Consider the following 20,859-nt stretch of genomic DNA (forward strand, 5'->3'; position numbering starts at 1 on the left):
TATTTATAAAAATAATCCAAAATATTCAATCATTGAGCCACATAAGTGATAAGGGATTGGAGGTTCTCACAAAAGTTCAACTTTCAAGCATAAAGGAGTTGATGCTTGAATCTTGTAAAAATTGTTAAAAGAAAAATAACATATCTTTTAAAGGGTTTAATAACAGATTCAATTGGCATATTTAAACAATATTTACATTTTTTTTAAAGTCATGCGAAAATATGACAGCTTTTTCTTGAGAAGATATTTTTATACAAGGAATTAAACAAAACAAAATATGTTTAAGAAGCATAGGAAATTAAATAAAAGTCCAAAAACATGCTTAAAAATGTTTTAATATTAGAAAATGTGTTCATTATTATTTTTTATAATAAATATTATTTCTTAATTAATAAAAAACTTCACATCACCAAATAAAATTCCAATACAAAACTACAACAGTATATAAAAAAGATAAAATTAACTTTTAGTATACCCGTTCTTTAATTTATTTTATCTTTTAATTACTTTTTTAAGTTGAAATATTTTTGAACTATTGATAGTCATACATGAATATTTCAAAGTTCTGAAATTTATTTAAAATACTCTTAAATACAAACGGGCATAAAAATCAAATTTTGACTGCATATTATTTTTTTAACAAAACTACATACTTACATGTCAATCATATCACCACACACTAATACCTTTAAATTATAAATACTACTATTGTAAACTTACAATACATCATAGCTATCTGAAATTTTATAAAATTTCACAAACTTTTCAACTTTAATTTTCTTCTTCAAGAAGTGTTATATTATAAATTATTTAATTTTATTTTATAAAAAAAATAGGACATAACATCATCTATCATTCTCTACTTATGAATAAAAAAATGTGTCAGGACAAACACACCTTTTAATACACTACTTCAAATATCCTCTAAATTCTCATCCTTTCTCATATTAAAAACTAGATTTATTTTAAAAAATATTTTTTTTTATATTAGTTTATTTGATTGAATTTGAATTATCCGTTCAAACATTACATGGGATGGGTGAGGCAAAAGAAGAAACAAAAAGCATCACACCAAATGAATTTATGATTTAACGGTACTAGTACCTTATTTTGTAATGCATAAAACGATTTGAAAATCTTGTCTGTCTCACTCTCAGGAATTTATGCAACAAGACAACGAGACAGGGTTCCCACTTCCAGATCTACTTACTACGTTTCTCTGTTCTGTCACTCATCATTCTGATAGTTTAACTCCTTTTTGTGTAAAGTTTAAAACTTGAAGCAAAACCAACCACCCCATTTGCCATTTGGTGATAAAAATCGATCAATGGAGTTCACTGAATCTTACAAGCAAACGGGTCCCTGTTGTTTCTCTCCCAACGCTCGCTTCATTGCCGTTGCTGTTGATTATCGTCTCGTCATTCGGGAGACCGTTTCTTTCAAGGTTTCGTTTTTTTGATACCCTTCTTCAATTTTCATTTTTGTTTTGTTTTGTGGGTCCCATTGAGTGCACTCTTTCGAGTTTTGAGTTTATGGGACTTAGATTTTTTGGGACACCCATGTTTGTGATTTGTGTTGGGGATTTAAGCTTTTAGGAAGAACATGGGAGTCATGGCTAGGCAACGGGATCTGGGTTTTCTTTGTTGTTTCTTCTTTTTCCATACATGACAAATAAAATCTTTTAGGTTATTTTGCATATGCATATTTCTGAGGAATTAGAAAGTTGTGGTGTAAATGGGGTTTATTTAGAGAGTTGAAGCTTGATGGTTCTTTGTTAGATACTTAGGTTTGTAGGAAAATAAAATGGGGGTGATATCCATTGGAGCATGATGATTTCTGTAGCTAAAGAGGCTGAAATTTTGACTTGGAAGGTGGAACTCAACTAGACACTAGCTTTCATGAAAGTTGATGTTTTAGATTTTTAGTACAGGTAACAGAATTGTTATAGGTACATGAGGGAGTTTATGGTAGTAAAGTAAATTGCAACTTCAAGTGAATGAAGTCTCGGAAAATTCAGGCTTAGGAACAGATAGACTAAATTTGACTGGGAGACGATAATTCCACAGGTTGTGAACATTGCATTGTGATGGCTCAGGCTCATTGAATCCAAATTCCAAGATGGAATGAATGAATTGCAGGTCTGAATTGGGGGGGGGGGGGGGGGGGGAGCTTTGTGCTAATAAACCAGTAGGATTAAATAATGTTTATTGAAGTTTAAACGTTAACTCAGAACACATATGGTATGTAATATATCCTTTGCAGTTTGAGGAATAAAATTTTCAAACTTCCAAAACCATAAACCCTCGGCTCGTTATGAAATCAATCACCTTGATTATTATTATGTCTTACTCTACTTCACCGTTGTTTCTCATATGATCTTTTTATACCAACTTATAATTTTGAGTGTATATGATGCTGTTTCTTCTTTCTTGACTTGATCACTTCATGGAAAATAGTACAAGCTCGTTCTTGATATATGCTGGCTGTTTGATGGTGAATGATGTATATTAAAAAATATGAGTAATAAGACAGTCAGAGTATATTTGGGACTATACTCTAGGTTTTGATGAGATTTATGTTAATTATATACTTCGGTGTCATGCACATATTCCATCTGACTCATTGATTAAGCTGCTTATTTCCAATTATCTGCCTCTAGTTCATGGTTTGCACCAATTCTTTTTGGCTTATGCAGGTTGTGCAGTTGTTTTCATGCTTAGACAAGATTAGCTATATTGAATGGGCCCTTGATTCTGAATATATTCTTTGCGGTCTCTACAAAAAGCCGATGATACAGGCTTGGTCACTGACCCAGCCAGAATGGACATGCAAGATAGATGAAGGACCTGCTGGAATTGCATATGCGAGGTGGAGCCCAGATAGCCGCCACATACTCACCACATCAGATTTCCAGTTGCGTTTAATTGTTTGGTCATTGTTAAATACAGCTTGTGTGCATTTACAGTGGCCAAAGCATCCTTCCAAAGGAGTTTCTTTCACAAGAGATGGGAAATTTGCAGCAATATGCACAAGGCGTGATTGCAAGGACTATATAAATCTGTTATCTTGTCACACATGGGAAATCATGGGCAATTTTGCAGTCGACACTCTAGACTTGGCTGATATCGAATGGTCACCTGATGATAGTGCTATAGTGATATGGGATTCACCACTTGATTACAAGGTAACTTCGTTCTATATATGGAAAGTCTTTATAAGATTGCACCCACCAGCTTAATGTTTTAGGGTAACTGGTTCCATGAAATGGTACTAGAGGCTTTTTGCCCAAGAAGTTACAAGGTCAATTCTTAGTGCCCCCATTCTCTTTGAATTTTTTAGCACAAGGTAGTAGGAGCCTTGTCCTATATAGCTTCAAAGACAAAAGTGCTTCAAAAACTATTCCATCACTTCCTTGACCTGATAAGCTCTTAGGATGACTAGTTTACATTGAAAAAATTATCAAGTCCACTAATTAATAACTATTGTTAAGATCTCACATCATCAAAGCATACGACCCAAGTCCGTATAGTACTTCAATAACCTTCCTTGAGGTATTTTTTAAAGTTGAGTTAGGCATATTTTTTGCCCTCTCTCCGATCCCAGATGCAGTCCAACCCCCGTATCTGATTTTAGATATAATCTGGCCCCATTTCATCCAAGCCAGAATGCAGATTTGACTCTGCACACTTCATACTCTTGTTTCCAAACTCAAGTTGGTTCTCAGTCCCACTGCACCCACTTAAGTTTGACAGGGGATGTTATTGTAATTAATGCAGTCAAATATTTGCATAATCTTCATCATTAAAGCACATGCATTTGATAATCAAAGTTCCATGCATGTCATATATCACATTACACAATATTACAATTCATGTGTTTTCTATATCTATGTATGTGTTGCTTCTAGTCTGTTGCTTTTGTATTACTCGCTGGTTATGCTATAAATTATTGTTGGAAATTTATGCTGTATTTACAATTGCCTAAAACTTAGTCATTTATGTTTGATATAGGTTCTAATATATTCTCCAGACGGAAGGTGCCTTTTCAAGTATCAAGCATATGAAAGTGGATTAGGAGTTAAAAGTGTGTCCTGGTCTCCTTGTGGTCAGTTTCTGGCTGTGGGCAGCTATGACCAGATGCTGCGGGTCCTGAATCACCTAACTTGGAAGACATTTGCAGAGCTAATGCACCCATCTACAGTCCGTGGTCCTTGTTATGCTGCTGTTTTCAAAGTACTCCTTTTAGACACTTCCCCTGTTGATGGTATCACAGATTGAGAAATTTATTTACCTTATCCCTGAAATTTCAGGAAGTAGATGAGCCACTACAACTTGATATGTCTGAACTATGTTTGAGCAATGATTTTTCCCAAGGGCATGATGGTAAGCACAATTGTTGTGGGAACCAACTCTTTTTCTTTGGCCATTGTTTATGCGGCTTGCAAATTGGTTTTCTGTACTTAAATGTTTCTGTAATTTGTGAAGAGTGAAGACCAACTCCTTCCCATGAACAAGCCAGTTACTCATTCCCATGAACAAGCCAGTTACTCATTTCATTAGCCATTGGATTTTTTCTTTCATTATTTTCTTCCTCGTTGCTATAGATGATTTAAAAGTATAAAATCATTCTTGTATGTTTACCAAACAAATTAAGCTTTGGGTGACATGATATTAGAGTCTCTATGAGCAAGTGGTCTAGAGTTGGATCCTTGTTTTACTCATCCTTCTAATAAAAGTTGGAGTTCATCACAAGGTTGTTAGATAGGCATGTGCTCTGTGCATTGTCCACAATTTAAACCCAAAGGCCTTCTGCACGAGGGGTGTGTTATAAAATAAAAGTATGAAACCATTTATCTGCCTTTACCTAACAACTTAAGCTTTTTGGATAGTTAGTTCATGATACTCATTCTTTTGTTTTGTTTCTTTCTTATTTTTCTTTCTGCAAGCAGATTCTCCTGAAGAACCATTTAGAGTCAGGTATGAGGTTATGGAAGTTCCTATCAATTTACCATTCCAAAAGCCTCCTGCTGAGAAACCTAACCCCAAACAAGGAATTGGTAAGCTACACGTCTCTAATTTTCAAATGCCATAAATTTTGAGCTTTCTTGTTACATAATTTAATAATGACATAGAAGCAAAGGCTAGGGTTCTCAATTCCATTATTTGTGCAGTAAATAGGAAGAAATGGAATTTCTTGATTTGGAAATGATTTTCTGATCTGCATGATTTTTGGGTTGCCTAAGTATTAGTGTGAAGCAGAAACATGTCAATAAAGCCAAAGTTTGTAGCTTGAACTAGTGATTAACTTCCCAAGGGCCTGAGTATATCAGGTTGTGAACTAATCAAGTGATGGAAAAACAACCTTTCACGTTTTAGTGAATACTTTGTAAATCTCCATTGGATAGTATCACATCATCATAATATTATTCAGTTTCTATCTTAACATGGTCTCGAGGCAGTGCCATCCACCATGACTTGTAACAGTTTCTTGGTTTATACATTTGGAATCTTTGCCCAACTCAAAAATATATACTAGAGACTACTTTATTATTCTTTCTCTGCAGACAGGAGTCATAAGTTATTGCTATCTTTGGATTGTATCCTTTATTAGTTCTTCATATTCTTTATTGATGATGCTTTGGTGTCTGCAGTATCCCATCAGTTTCCTTTCAATTGTAGTTTACTGAACAGACCGAACCATCTGGTTGTCTTTGGACTCATCGAATGTCTTCTGTTGTTGGTTTTGCATGATAGCTTTTGGAAAAAGCTATAATTAAAGGTTCCTGTATGACTCAACTCATTTTTATTGAAGGTATTTTGTCATGGAGCAATGATAGCCAATACATATGTACTCGTAATGATAGTATGCCCACAGTACTTTGGATATGGGATATTCGACATCTTGAGCTTGCTGCAATCTTAGTGCATAAGGATCCTATCAGAGCAGCAGCTTGGGACCCGGCATGCACACGCCTTGTTCTTTGCACCGGAAGCACTCACTTGTATATGTGGACCCCATCTGGTGCCTATTGTGTTCATGTTCCTCTACCGCAGTTTACTATAACAGATCTGAAATGGAATTCTGATGGCAGTTGTCTACTTCTTAAGGACAAGGAGTCATTCTGCTGTGCTGCTGTACCCTTGTTGCCAGAATCTAGTGAGTACAGCTCTGATGATTGACGATCACAAGGGAATGAAACAAAATGGTGTTAAATATGAATGACCCTGTATTTCTGTGCATCTGGTAGACAAGATTCCAAGGTTTATGATCATACAAAATCCTGCTGGTGTAAAGGGTGTGTTTGGATGGAGTATATTAAGAAGGGAAAGTAATTTTCAAGAGAAAAAAAAGGCTTGGTTGTTATTGTTGCCTCCAGTAGCAAGAGAAAAATGTATGGTGGTTATTGTTTTTTATCAAGCATTTTGAGGAGGAGCAATGGAGCAAAGCTATGTAGGAGCTCTAGGGAAAATTCAATGGCCATCCCGGCCATTGTTGTAGCAGCATAGATTAAATTGAATATTAAACAGCATTCTTTCCTGTTTGATTTTTAAGGTGTAATGCTGTTGATTGGAATGCCATCTATTTATCTATCTATGATATTTTTAAACTTAAATGGGAAGTAATGCAATTGCCTCGTCAATTTCCTTCTATGCTTAAGCAATTTTTAACCATTAATAAGCTCCTCCTTCTCTGACTTTTCAACAGCCTTCTGTCATATTTAATGTAATTCAATATAGTTTTTGTATTGTTTTGGTCGCCCGTGGATCGACCTATAACTTAAGTCTTTTCATACTCACACATTCAAAGTTGAATGACTGCATATGGTTCAACAAAATACAAATTAATGCCTAGATTTTTTTAACTTAACAAAAGTGTGTCTCTAGTAAAAATTTTAACATTGATTTGGATTATGATTTATTATTTTTTAGTTCCTAGGATCTTGAATTTTCATTGGGTTCCTAATCTAAATTTTGACTAATCAAAGTGTTAGAACTTTTTTTCTTTCTGTTACCACTTTTTTTTAATTGCCATTAATATTTTTTTAAACACTGTCACATTAATTTTTAGTATTATGATAAAAGAAAATAGTAAAGTATCAAATTAGTCTCTCACTTTTGGAGACGCTGTCAATTTGGTCCCTGAGATTTAAAAAATGTCAAAATGATCATTGACTTTACATTCTGTGTTTGTCACGTTAGTTCTTGTCGTTAGTAGTCTCTTAAATGTGTGATGTGGCACGTTAAGTGCCACCTGGACGCACACGTGTAACTTTCATATCAGTTTCTTCTACTTGTCACATAAGGAGAGACTAAATTGACATTAAAGATACTAAAATGGCATAATTTAGGTGATCATCTTTTTCCTATTCACCCCTAAAGCCTCTCTCATTCATTATTGGAACACACACATCACACATTTACTATCGGTGTAAGGAGACTACTAACGGCAGTGACTAATGTGACAAACGAAATGTAAAGTCGATGATCATTTTGATATTTTTTAAATCTGAGGGACCAAATTGACAGCGCCTTCAAAAGTGAGGGGGACTAATTTGGTACTTTACTCTAAAAGAAAATGTTAGTTTTTATTATTATTTTATGATTGGTCATTTAAAGATAGGTCACAACATGTGAAGAATATGTTTTCGGCCATGGAAGTCACGGGTCACTAGCTTTTTAAAATAGAAAGGCCATTTTCATTTTGTTTGTATAAAAAAAATTAAAAAGGTCATTTCATTTTGGACAAAAATACCAAATTGGATCCTTTTTATAATTTTTTATTATCAAAATTGGTCTGTTTTGTAATTATTTACTTTATGGGTCTCTTTTTTTACTACAACGCGCCTATCCAAGGAGCATGTTTCACGAGAAGCTGACACGTGGCATGACGTGACTAGGTGACAGGGGTGGTGGGATAAGGGGAGGAAGTGGTGGCCTGCCAGGCACGACCACTAGTGGTGGCCAGCCTGACACTTCCTTCTTCCCTATAAAATTTCTCTTCCTCCGTTTTATTTGCGCTACGAAATCGTTAAAATAAATTAACATCAACAAATTACTCAAAATAAATTAAATTACTGTCAGAACAAATTACTACTTCGCACACTCATGATGCAAAATAATCGGCATTTATTTTTAACGTCTATGTAAATTTTGGCTATTAAAAAAATATACCAACATCAATAATTATGAGCTTAACTAATAATAATAATAATGTGGTGAACATAAAAACTACTACAATAAATAATTGTTGTCATCAACAAACAAATATAACATATATAAACACAACATAATTATAACCAAAAATTAAATTATTAAGTTACAAAAAATTACTATTTATCACAAAAAAATATAAACAAAATTATTATTTCATTTTATAGTCTGTGTCAATTTGTTTATGCACCTACAAAATATAATCATTATTATCATCAACAGAATAAATATTAAATAATGTTATAATATATCGAAGATAAAAAATATTTACTAGTTTTGAGCAAAATTTCTGACAATAATTTAATTTATTTTGAGTAATTTGTTGATGTTAATTTATTTTAATGATTTCATAGTGCAAATGAAACCGAAGACTAAGGGTTTTATAGAAAAGAAGGAAGTGCTCGACAGGCTACCACTAGTGGTCTTGCTTGGCAGACCACCACCTTCCTTGTCACCTAGTCACGTCATGTCACGTGTCAGCTTCTCCTGAAACGCGCTCATCGAATAGTAGGTACGTTGTAGTAAAAAAAGAGATCCATAGAATAAATAATTACAAAACAGACCGATTTAGTAAAAAATTTATAAAAATGACCTAATTTGATATTTTTGCCTTCATTTTGTCCTTATTTGTTGCAACTAACTCAAAACATAATCCAAATACAAATGAGCGAGGCTTATTTGTTCATTCATTCAATATCTGGTGCAAAGTTTCAGTATTTCCCAAAAAAACAGTTATGGATCTCTCCGTTTCTTTCTCCAAAACCCGTCCTCCTCCGTTCTCTCCCTCTTTCTGCCGTCCAATCACTCCGCAACTGCTGCGATTCTCCCGAAACTCCGGAACCTTTCGCCGCCGTTGATTTCCCGCCAAAACAAGCTCGCGGTCACAGCCATTCAGGTTTCGGATCTATCCGAGAATTACGACGATTCTGTCCTCGAAGACGTTCCGCACCTCACCGACTTCCTTCCCAATTTGCCGGTACCACTCCGTTTCTTATCGTTTTCAATCTGTTTCCATGATTGTGATTTTGTGGACAAGCACGTAAGACATAAAAAAATGTAGAAATTGTAATAAATGACATGATTATATGATTTATTTTATGTAAATTCTATTTTTCGTTTTGTAGATAAAAATATATGAGAAATTAAATTATGCAATGAGAGTGTAAAATAACAGTTCACAATTTATAATTATGATAATTACTTTAAAAGTTGATATTTGTGATGAGATTGCACCACCATTAAACTCTAAATATATTATTATGTAATTATAATTTTTGATATTTCAATTAAACTTATTTTCATCCACTGTCAATGCAAAGATTTTACACTTTGAATTGTAAACCAATCATAAATCACCCTATAACTTTTGAAATCATACATAACAATTTATATTTTAAACTTAAAAAAATCTATGATTAGATTTAATTGTAAAAACTTTTATATTGTAACATGGACTATTTTATCTCAAAATAAATTATAATTTTTTATATTTTTTTCCAAAGATAAAGTAGACATACTTTTATCCATGGAGATTAAACTGAGTTAGTTAGATAAGGGTGCATGAATTGTTGTAAATTCTTGACATTGTCTTTAATTCTTATTGATAAAACAAAAATGTTGTGAAGAGTGAAGTCTACTGCAGCAGAAATCGGACTATCATATGCATGTTTTTTTCAAATAAAATAAATGCATATAACTTCCAGTAAAATTGTGGCTTATTGAAAGAAAAAATACAGATTAATCTATCAACATATAACAACCTCGTAAATTAATCTATCAAACATATAGAGAGGATAACAAAAGCTTGGGGGAGTGGGTTAAAATCACAATCTGTTTGCAATGGAGTAATGCTGCTGAATAATATTGTACACTTTATAATTTACCAAGAATTGGAAAAAGAATAAATTCTGAATTGATGACTACACAATCATAACATTACATAACAGAAAAAATCCCTCATCAGATAATGTCTATAGAAGTTTTAGGTTAGAACATATTCATATGTCCTTTACATTCATATAACATATTCAGGACTCAAGGGGTAGCCATCATACATTATTTTGAGGCACTTTGAATGGCTAGCTTGAGGCAAAAAGGCAATCATGACCTATAGCATTATTACTTTTTCAGTTTTTTGTTTTTTTTAGAAACACAGTATTCCTAAACCCTTTTGGTTTAGTGTCCTGATGACTGAATAGTGCATGTTCATTGAATCAAGTGCATTTCATTGAAAAACTCATTTCTTTTAGTTAAACTTAGTTCATCAATTATATTGGAAAGTGATTTTGACAATTATCTTTTTTTTTTTCTTAAACTAAGAATTTCTCAAGAAAGATAGGAGAGATACAATGCAAGATGATAAAAAATCATAAAAAATGTAGGTTTTCTTTCTTTTTCTTGCTTTGTTCTGCTACCATGTAAAGACTGAAACTTAATATTTCTTGTGTATGTATATCACGGGAAGAGTGTTTGGTATTTTTATTTATGATATATACTAATTCTTTTACTTGAGTGAAATTTAGTAATTGTAGCTAGTCGTTTATATATGAACACTGTCTACTTTCAATGGCATTCTTTATATTTATTACAATAGTATATACTTGGACAGAGTAAGCATTTTTTTTTGTTATTACTTGTTTGTGTTTGGCTCCAGGTGATAGACAAATCTTTTGGATTTAATACTGCTGTGGAAGAAGCCCACATAGCCATTAACGCTGCACATGGGGAGGTTGAAAATGTTGAAAATGGAGTTGGAATTGTCGAGCTGATGCTGATGGGCAGATACAATGCTAAACAATATTTTCTTCTCTTTTTGTATTGCAATTCTAATTTTCTAAATAATTTTATTCAATGAAATGATAAAAAATGGGAGCTTTTTCCTATGAATGAAATATTGGTATCCGATCTTTAAGCATCCTATTTCTCTTTTCAGAGATATACTTTACAAGCTTGCGTATGCAGGTTTCATTGCAATGTATGCAACATTGGCAAGTCGAGATGTGGTAAGGCATTTTCCCTATCTCAGAATTTATCAGTAGTTATGACGTTTGGTGAACTGATTCTTTTAGTAGTGTAAAATTTGTATTTCTCTTACTGTTTCTTTTTGCCATGTCACAAATTAGTCTAATGGACCATAAGCTGGAGGACTTGTAAAATAAAGAGATATTTATGAAAAGTGTACCCTATCTAGAGCTCACTGGTCTTATCCCATGGCTTTTGACCCCTCTCCTTCATCCTCTGCCATTTCAGGCTTCGCCGCTAAACTCTCATCCTCTGTTGTACGGAGATCTTCACTCTTCTGTTCTAGTGATAAATCCGATAATTTTTTCTTATCAAATCACAGAAGTTAGATAAGAATTTTCTCTTGTGACGTCAACAAATTGAACCAGTCATCAAGACTCATCGCCTTCATCACTTTGTGTTTGCTCCTCAAATTCCTTCTTGATTTCTCACCGAACAAGAATTGCATCAACCCTGAGTATCTTGTGTGGAAACGAACAGGATCAAATACTTCTTGCTTGGCTATCTTCCCTTTTGATAACTGCTAAATAATTATATTCTGATAATAGAAAATGAAGTAAAATTATCTTTAAAATAATTATTTAGCAGTTATTTGCACTTAAATGTTAAAGAATTGATGTTTCGTGGAATCTTGGCTGCAAATATAAAAATTGGAGGTGTTATAAGTAAAAAATGGGAAATAACGAAGAAAAAAAGAAGAAATTAGAAAAGGCCCAGCCCAGCCTCTCGCTTAGCGCACAGCTCACGCTAGCGAGACAGACGACACACGCGCTAAGCGAGGCGTTAAGCACGAGAGTCAGAACTTGCGCTCACCGCGCAGCACGCGCTAAGCGCGTGCGACAGAAACAGAACGCGCTAAGCGCACATCACGCGCTAAACGTGCGATCCAATAGAAGCTGCACGCGCTAAGCGAGAGGAGCTGCACGTGCTAAGCGAGAGGAGCTCGCTAAGCGCACGATCTTAACGCGCTAAGCGAGGAATCTCGTGCTAAGCGAGCCTACGAAAGTCCAAAGCTCACTTCAACATCTATAAATCGAGAGTCTGGTCAAGGGGAAACGACATACTGAGTCTCAGAACACTCTCACTACTACCTAAAGTCTGAGAACTCTTTCTCTCCTTTCTTTTATCATCTTTATCCCTCTCTTTCCTTCACCCCAGCCTTCATGATCATGAGTGGCTAAACCCCCTAGTTAGGGTCTGACAGACCTAAAAGAGAGTAACTTCTAATTAAGGTCTAAAGAAAGTATGCATGAATCAGTTTTAAGGATTAGACACTCGGAACAGGATAACTTTTAATAGAATCACAAGAAAAGATTTTATAAAAAAATCATTACTAGACATAGAATGATAATTTTATGTCCATGCATTTATGCGAACATCTAAAATTTTGACTTCATGCATTTTATTTGTTGAATCTGTTCAAATGGATTTGAGAGATAGATAAATAAAATAGGCTTGTCTGAGGAATTAGGGGCAAGTAAATGAATAGATGTGGGTAGAATAGATACAATTGAATTGATAAAGAAAAATCTTAAACTCATACATTTTAAGCAAAAAGGCATGCTAGGTCTTAACACTTGCATTTCATTGAATTTCCTTTCTTAATTGTTCTTTTTTTAATTCTCTTGCTTTTTATTACTCACTTATTGTTTCCTATTCTTTCTTCTATCCCTTTCTCTATTAATTCTTCACTTATAAATTGAAAAATATTCATGATAAGTACAATACAAAATCTTTATGAAATTCGACACTCGAACTTCCGAGATTTTATTATTTAGACATTTGGTACACTTGTCAAACTCCTAACATCTTTCCACCTCCAAACTTTGTAGGGTTCTTGGTTGTGTTGATGAATACCAAATTTGGGACAAAATCCATCCCTATTTTCATCATTAAACTCCAACAAACGCACGGCAGTTGCATTCTGAGTTACGCCATTCTTCTCTCGTCAATAGCCCCATGAACAAATTCCTGCTTCGAATCAAAGCCCTAGTTGATTTGCTCTACTCTGTTGGAGATCCAGTTTTGCCAAAGGAGAATTTGGGTGCTACTCTCTAAGGTTTACCTCAAGAGTTTGACTCTGTAATTCCTTTGATTGAAAGTCACAGTGATGAAATTACTATCGAAGAGGTTGAAGGCCTCATTGTTGCTCAGGAACTGCGATTGCAGAAATATTTCAAGAAAACCTCATCAGACTCTACCTTCTCTGGATCTCTATCAATTTGACACAATCTGTTTCTCAGATCCCTACCACTTCTTTTGATCAAAACAGAACATCAATTTTCCTCTGATCAGAATCAATCTTCGCCATTTACTTAATATTGTGGTTCTGGTTGGAGGCTGTTTTGGCCATGGTAGGGGCCGTGGCGGTTGGGGTTCTGTTCACTGACATGTGCACTTCAAGTTTGGGCACACTGCTTTTGTTACGTGCTGGAAACTGAAAGCTGAACTTCGAGGGTCAGCACCTCCAGAAGAAGAAGAAGAAAACTAAGGGAGAAAGGAAATTTTGCTATTTTCATTCATGCCTGATTTGGTTATTTACATAGGTATTTATAGAACTCTTGCTAACAGAATGGGATTGGATTACATGCAAGAATATTCTGCACTAACAGAATTTGTCGTATTTGTCTAGCTATAGGAGACAATTCCAAATCAAGCTAGATACGATATTGGTGCTGCTGATGCTGAAGATGAAATCCCGAGCTGTCCTCATGCCTAATCCTTCAGGTACTTAGGTCTTGTAGTTTTCCTTTTGGGCTTTCCTGCTACTTGCACCCCTGCTTGCACCTTTGGTTCTTTCTCCTTGAGTATGTCTTCTGCTGCTCCTTATCACTTCCCTAACAGCTTTCATGAGTTTCCCACAAATCTTTTACATTTATTTTAATTACACAAGATCACCTTAATGACGGTTTCCTACCACTAAGGCACTACCATTAGCTTAACCAGTTAGTCTTTTTGTAAGAAGTCTCATATGTTATTGAGGAGGAGATCTAAATATTTTTGAATTTTACATTCTATTGTATCATATCAAAAGGAAATTTAGAACTTAGTTACTTCTAAAAGATTAGACAAAGAAAAGGTATAGAGAGTTATGCTAGGATATACATCATCCTGGCTCCTGTGGAGTTGGCTCTGATGATCAACACTTACATTAGTCATAAAGAGCTGGAATCTGCTTCAATTGGACAATTTTATTCATCTAACGGGATATACATTTCATCAACGCATGGACATAAAAAAAAGTTTACATTTATTCATTTAATTCAGCGAACTATAAGAGTAGTATGACTTTATATTGGAAAAAATCAAAGTCCCATATTAGTTAGGTCAAGATAAAATATATAAATATGGGACAATCCTTACTATATAAGTTAGTTTTTGGGGTTGAGTTAGACTCAAATCTACATTCTAAGGTGGTATCGGAGCTTATCCTAGATTCATTCAAAAGGTCACCTGCCATGTTATCCACATACCAAACCCAAAAGTAAATTAGGTTCAAACTCACATTTTAAGACTTTAAATCTTGATCCTCTATGTATGATTTATATGGCTTACATTTATTCCTCTCACTCATAAAAATGACTCTCACTAGATATGCTCTCTATATATGTATGCCTGTGTCATAATAAATTTGTTATTGATATGAAAAATAAATTAATATATTTTCTAATAATAGATATTACATTTTTTATGTAACCTTCTAAAAGTCAAAAACATTGTAATTGAATTGATATTATTCTAATCTGAGAAGTTCAATAGGTTAGAGATTAAAAATAATTAGTTTAATATGAGAATTTAATATTTTAAACATGCTGATGTGGGTCATAACATGATAGTTTATATTTGTAAAATTTTGAAATCAGTTAGAGTAGTTCTTCACTACTTTTATTTAAAATCAAATAATGATGGGGGCAGCTTGTTACTTCTCTATTCAAATCTTGAATTTTGTTGTTTTTATTTTTATTATAAAACTTTATTTTCATAGATCCAACATACATGATTCGGGCTATTCCAAGTAATGCCTCGGACAACATTTACTGCACTCTTCTTGCTCATGGTGCTGTTCATGGAGCTATGGCTGGATATACTGGCTTCACAGTCGGGCCTGTGAACAGTAAACAGGCTTATATCCCAATTGCCGTGAGTGGTTCATTCCATTAGCTCATTTTTATATTCAATTCACGTAAATTACTTTTATTGCTAAAAATTATGCTGCGCTTAACAATTTTAGTATTTTGTGGTTGTTTTGTTTTAATTATTTTCTGATACATTTTTGTATTTTTTTTAACCACCTTTAGATTTTTCTAACTCAAATATCTTCTGTAGGTTATTAGTTTTTACAGATTACAATTCAATAGAAAACCTTCCTAGACTAAAACAGCAAGGATTGTGGAATAGAATAATAGTATATATGAAATATCTTTTGAATTTAGCCATAGAATGAATTCCATGACTTCCAGACTTAGCATTCATTCTCATCATTCAAAAGGCTAACTGTTCCAAATGCACGAGCTGCACCCCTGTTAGAATAAGCCTTGTAGTAGTTTTGATTCTTATTGTTGAAGAAGCTTTCCTAATGTCCACCTGGATTCTCCGCTAACTGTTCCAAATGCACGAGCTGCACCCCTGTTAGAATAAGCCTTGTAGTAGTTTTGATTCTTATTGTTGAAGAAGCTTTCCTAATGCCCACCTGGATTCTCCTCTAACAACCTGCTATGTTTTCTTTCCATTTGGCAATCTTCTACACAAGCAAAAAATATATATATTTTCTTTTATTCTGATATGCATCGAGGAAAATACCATAAATGAGTCTTTTGAAGAGACTCTCTTTTATTGGAAAAAAAAAACTGAACTGATCTAACTAGGACTAACCATTTAGAAAAGTTAGATAGTAGATGACTGAAGAGAAGAAAGCTTGCCTGCCAGCCAGGCACAAAAATCAAGATGATTTTTTTTTCTTGAAAAAAAATCCCAGGAGGTTGATAAAATTTCTTGAATTTGAACTCTGGAAATAGACTCACCACGAAATCCACTTCCTCCATCTGACACTACAGCATCATTATCAAGAAAACTGAAGCTCTTTTTAGTTCCATTACAAACACCATCTGAGACTTTTCAAGATTAAGTTGAATCTGGCTATCAACTTTTATAACATACTCCATTTTTCTTTTCTTATTATAACTGGATATCTTAAGTGGAAAGACATTGATAGTTTGATGATAATTGTTCTATATATAACTACTTTCTCTTAAGTGTGTATGATTTATTGGAAGGACTATCTTGGCACTTCACTATTATGGGAAATAATTATTGGCCTTTCACTCATTTAGAGGAGGGATCTAGTTATTTCAAGAATAATTTTAAAAAAGTTACTCTTCATCTTAATCATTGATTTTCTTGAAATCGAATGGTTAAGATTAGTTACTTACTATAATTATTAGATTTCAAGAAAATGAATGATGAAGATGTGAAATCATTCTAAAGAATTATTTTTGGAGTAAGTTAATTCCTTCTCGTTTAGGTAACTGGAAATTATGTCTTGTTTCTCAATCTCATATGTTATGCTTTTATTTGTTTTTCCTCGCATTATGATCTGATCATCGAACATCTTGTTGCAGTGTGTGATGGAGAAACAAAATAAGGTCAAGCTGACTGATAGGATGTGGGCTAGACTTCTTGCATCGACGAATCAACCAAGTTTCGTTGCCTATGATCAAGAAAGAGTCGAGAAAGATATAAATAACATGAATATTACCTCTCAAACTAGATTTAATAGGTATTTTGATTGATTGATGCGAATTGATTAGTCAGATAATGGATTATCATTTAGCATATGGGGGCTGATAGTACCCATTCATTTATTTGTATTTTATTAATTGGGCAGTTGACATGTTGAATGAAAATCAGAATTTAATAAATTTATATACCAGCATGATAGTTCCACTACACGATACGCCCACACTCAATCTGTACACTTTACGCGCCTAGAATGTGTTTATTTACATATTAAAAAAATGGTTAAAAACTGTTTTAAAGAGCTTCATATTAGCATTTGCATTTGCATTTAGTGAGCAAGCATAGCATGATTTTGCTATATTGTTTTCGTGTACTTGATGAAATCAATTTTTTTTTTTTATGTATTTCGTGTGCTTCTGTTTTATTTATTTTTAAAATGCTCTAAATGGCTAAATATGGAAATATCATGCTATGGTTATCGTACTTCTCTGAACGACTTAAGGCTTCATCTGCCTTAATCTAACTGCTTTGAAATGGTTTTCAGCATGGATTTAGACTAGTCTTTGGATGATGCATTAACATATGGTGCATGATACTGCCTTTTTTTTTTTTTTCTTTTTTCTTTTTTCTTTTTTGTATTTCTTAATAGGGAAGTTGACATGTTGAAATAGCCTCTTTGCTTATGGTGACACGGCTGCAGCCACAGACATAAATGAAACTAGAATACATATAACAATATCAATGTCTTACGTCAGTCTTGTGTTTAAAAAGTGAAATTCCACATTTACTTGCTTATAAATTCTGTTTTAATAAAATTAGAGAAAATAAATTATACAATTCATAATATAAAATAATTTTATATTGTCATCTAATCATAACTAAGTGATAAATTTATTGACTTTTATGATAACTACTTTAAAAGTTATATCAACAATGATTTATAATTGGATACAGCAACAACAACAACAACGCTTTATCCCACTAGGTGGGGTCGGCTACATGGATCAACTTCCGCCATAAGAAATATATTGAATCAATTCAATTGTAACTTCAAATATGGAATTCAAATCTATAAAATAAGAAATGATATTCTAAATCATCTAACTTATTTTTATTTCTCGAATGGAGATATCTATAAATCAGGATCTTAATGCATATAGATACAAATGGTCCAATGGAAGCAATAATTTTCAGAAATATTTGGATTATTTTATTATTGTGCATGATCATTAAAATCATAACGGAAAATAAAAAAGTGATTTAGAGGAAATGAGACAATCTTGGCTTGTGTCTACTAACTGTTATACTAGTTGCAGCGACATTTGCACAAAACTAAATTATATCTGTACCAAACAGGAAAATAAAAAAACTTTATTTGTCAATTGTATTAGAGATAAGATCTATGACTTCTATTCTGCTTTGCTTGTTTTGGCTAAACCACTGCGCAAGTGTATGGACTATACATCTGCCTACGAGGGTGCTTTGATGTGATTTGTTTAAAATATCAAAATTAATGTCCTTAAATGTTTTGATACAAGTTGAAAGATGAGTGTCCAAATGTATTAATCATATCATTAAAGCAGCAGCCTTTTTTCTAGCTTGCAATGCAATGTATACTAATCAGCAAGATACATACCAAAAACAACTTGCTGACTCTTGGCATTGCAAGTTGCCAAGTTTCTTGTCCCTATTTGTTTACTTGATTTATTTTCCCTTGTAGAAAACAGCTGTAATGCTAGCTGCCAATGACCAAGTTGAGTATCTAACTAATAATGATTTTGTTGCTTCAATGTGGGTTACCACAGAAGACTATTTAATTTGGATAAGATTATGTACGTTTAGTGTGACAACCGTGTATTAAGGACTCCATTCCCATCAACTAGACACACGTAACTAGATAATCAATTCCGATGTATCTTGTCGAAAAAATTAGTTCAGTTGTTAAGGATCAGACTTATATCTTACTAAGACATGAATTTGAATCTCACTGACGATTTTAAAGACCTTCTTGGTGGCTGATATGTAAATACCTTATTCTTTGAGTCTTATGGCTTACTAGATAAACTCTGGAATCCAACTCGTCTAAACTTTTTCTCAGATAAAAAATATCTGATGTATCACATCCAAAAGTAGGGCCCCTTTTTTAGTATATATATATATATCTTTTCTGCATCACAAATTCAACCTCCTACTCCTTCCAAAAATTCTTAAGGATGGCCACAGCAGAAGAAATTTCAACTTTGAAACTGTTGCGCCAATATCTCTTGGGGGATATTTCAGACCCTTTTCTCACCAATCTCATTCCAGTAAAACTTGAAGACCCCTCATCAGGACTTGATATGGGTTCAAACTTCTCAGAACAAAGCAGCTTCTGCAAGTTTCTGGAGTGCTTTGATTTTGAAGCAGAAGTGGTAGGTCTCACTTCTCATCATAAGGTCCAAAGCTCCATTGCAACAAGTCCACCCCAGAATTTCAATTTGCCAGAAGAACCAATGGTGTCAATGAAAAAGGAAGCAACATGTTATGCAACAAGGCATTACAGAGGAGTGAGGAGAAGGCCATGGGGGAAGTTTGCGGCAGAGATTCGCGACCCCAAAAAGAAAGGGAGCAGGGTGTGGCTTGGCACATTTGACACTGAGATTGATGCTGCTAAGGCTTATGATTGTGCTGCCTTCAGAATGAGGGGTCATAAAGCCGTGTTGAATTTCCCTCTAGAGGCTGGAATGTCTCATCCAGAGCCCAACAGCAGTGGCAGGAAAAGGAGAAGAGAGTACACAACAGCTGCCACAAGTTCAAGGCATGTTATGTCATGAGAAATAATTCAGTGTGGGAGAACCATGTTTTTCTTTTGGCATTTTTTGCCAGTTACACAAGTTAAAGCAAGGTTTTATAGTTACACTACAGTTGAGCATGATGAGATCTGTTATTTAAATCCTTGAGTTATGGTTAAGGGTGAAATTGAATTAAACCCAAGAATGAAACAGCTCATAAAGAAACCTACTTCTACTTTTTTATACAAGGCTCTCAAAGTAGAATGTGTGATAGTCACCACTCACCTTAGTTCATTAGATAATGAGGAAAATTCTTATTGCATCTTAACTTTATCTTTATTCTCAGGATTACTAACCATATCGATAGTGGCTTGTTTTCATCATTTACTGTAATAGTCAGCTTTTTTCACAAGGATAAGGTATTATGGGATGTTCAGTGGAGTATTTAAGTGGCTTGGCTTTCCCTTCTTAATTGGCAGCTAAGTTATAAGGGAGGGTTTCCCAAGTGCTTGGATATGACAATGATTTTTGCTTTCCTAGTTACTTAATTATAATTATAGGATTTATTAGAATTTATCATTTCCTATTTTTTACTCAAATTTTACTTGTAAAGAATGTACAACGACTTGTGAATATAAATGAGGAAAATAATCTTGTCTCCTATCTTGACATGGTATCAGAGTCATCTAGGCTTTCACCAAGAGTGGGTGCTAACTGCTAAGAGTGTGAAAATGGCATAAAGTCATACAGAAAATGACTGATCAAATATGGAAAAAATATAGAAGAGAAATGTGAGTCATAATGATTAGAGATGGTGAAGAAAACTCCATCTCCATTGAGTTCAAACGACTACCCAGGAAGTGTGGTCATCTAAGTTGAGTTACAAGGTGAGGATTATGAAGAATGTTCATACAAATATTGCTCAAACTTTGGGATGGCTGCCTCGGCAAAAGATGCAGACAAAGGCAGGTTCACAAGCCTGAGCAAATTCTAGTTGATGCGTTGAACAATAATAAAAGAAATAGTGCTAAAAGGATGATATTTAAAGAAACAATGTGGATTATTGATACAAGAGCGTCTCATCACAAGAATGAAAATTTGACACTTTAATTTCGTGCAAG

General features: G+C 33.9%; 3 protein-coding genes and 1 long non-coding RNA gene across 7 annotated transcripts; 3 read left to right on the plus strand and 1 right to left on the minus strand.

Annotated features, from left to right (window-relative positions):
• Positions 1-1,082: 1,082 nt before the first annotated feature.
• On the plus strand, positions 1,083-6,650 carry LOC114403915 (WD repeat-containing protein WRAP73-like). The gene is made up of 6 exons (XM_028367145.1): positions 1,083-1,444; positions 2,696-3,184; positions 4,011-4,232; positions 4,310-4,382; positions 4,949-5,056; positions 5,812-6,650. Exons 1-6 carry the CDS (start codon positions 1,328-1,330, stop codon positions 6,177-6,179), a joined length of 1,377 nt encoding a protein of 458 aa, XP_028222946.1. The 5' UTR covers positions 1,083-1,327; the 3' UTR covers positions 6,180-6,650.
• A 2,196-nt stretch (positions 6,651-8,846) lies between these two features.
• On the plus strand, positions 8,847-17,177 carry LOC114403431. Of its 4 annotated transcripts, XR_003664656.1 has the most exons (6): positions 8,855-9,186; positions 10,864-11,212; positions 13,064-13,777; positions 13,864-13,958; positions 15,217-15,371; positions 16,850-17,177. XR_003664656.1 is itself a non-coding variant. In XM_028366399.1 (2 exons), the coding sequence occupies exons 1-2, from the start codon at positions 8,874-8,876 to the stop codon at positions 10,887-10,889; spliced, it is 339 nt and encodes a 112-aa protein (XP_028222200.1). In that variant the 5' UTR covers positions 8,847-8,873; the 3' UTR covers positions 10,890-11,124. The 4 variants fall into 4 exon arrangements, 1 of the variants encoding a protein (XP_028222200.1); XR_003664657.1 differs by lacking the exon at positions 15,217-15,371 and having other exon boundaries at positions 8,853-9,186; XR_003664658.1 differs by lacking the exons at positions 13,064-13,777; positions 13,864-13,958 and having other exon boundaries at positions 8,854-9,186.
• Positions 15,619-16,432, minus strand: LOC114403432. The gene is made up of 2 exons (XR_003664659.1): positions 16,104-16,432; positions 15,619-15,972 (listed from the first exon to the last, which is right to left on the minus strand). It is a non-coding gene; the product is annotated as an uncharacterized LOC114403432 (long non-coding RNA).
• A 1,749-nt stretch (positions 17,178-18,926) lies between the features above and the next one.
• Positions 18,927-20,399, plus strand: LOC114401272 (ethylene-responsive transcription factor ERF107-like). The gene has a single exon (XM_028363748.1). It carries the CDS (start codon positions 19,181-19,183, stop codon positions 19,778-19,780), a length of 600 nt encoding a protein of 199 aa, XP_028219549.1. The 5' UTR covers positions 18,927-19,180; the 3' UTR covers positions 19,781-20,399.
• Positions 20,400-20,859: the final 460 nt, after the last annotated feature.

The sequence above is a fragment of the Glycine soja genome, chromosome 20, assembly GCF_004193775.1.
Source record: "Glycine soja cultivar W05 chromosome 20, ASM419377v2, whole genome shotgun sequence".
Taxonomy (NCBI): Eukaryota; Viridiplantae; Streptophyta; class Magnoliopsida; order Fabales; family Fabaceae; genus Glycine; species Glycine soja.

What these genes read in the sequence shown, in the direction of transcription:
- LOC114403915 (XM_028367145.1), top strand. Translation starts at nt 1,328, where the DNA reads ATGGAGTTCACTGAATCTTACAAGCAAACGGGTCCCTGTTGTTTCTCT. An exon ending in ATTCACCACTTGATTACAAG is followed by an intron (nt 3,185 to 4,010) that starts GTAACTTCGTTC and finishes TGTTTGATATAG; the next exon opens with GTTCTAATATATTCTCCAGA. An exon ending in GTTATGCTGCTGTTTTCAAA is followed by an intron (nt 4,233 to 4,309) that starts GTACTCCTTTTA and finishes CTGAAATTTCAG; the next exon opens with GAAGTAGATGAGCCACTACA.
- LOC114403431 (XM_028366399.1), top strand. Translation starts at nt 8,874, where the DNA reads ATGAGCGAGGCTTATTTGTTCATTCATTCAATATCTGGTGCAAAGTTT. An exon ending in ACTTCCTTCCCAATTTGCCG is followed by an intron (nt 9,187 to 10,863) that starts GTACCACTCCGT and finishes GTTTGGCTCCAG; the next exon opens with GTGATAGACAAATCTTTTGG.
- LOC114401272 (XM_028363748.1), top strand. Translation starts at nt 19,181, where the DNA reads ATGGCCACAGCAGAAGAAATTTCAACTTTGAAACTGTTGCGCCAATAT.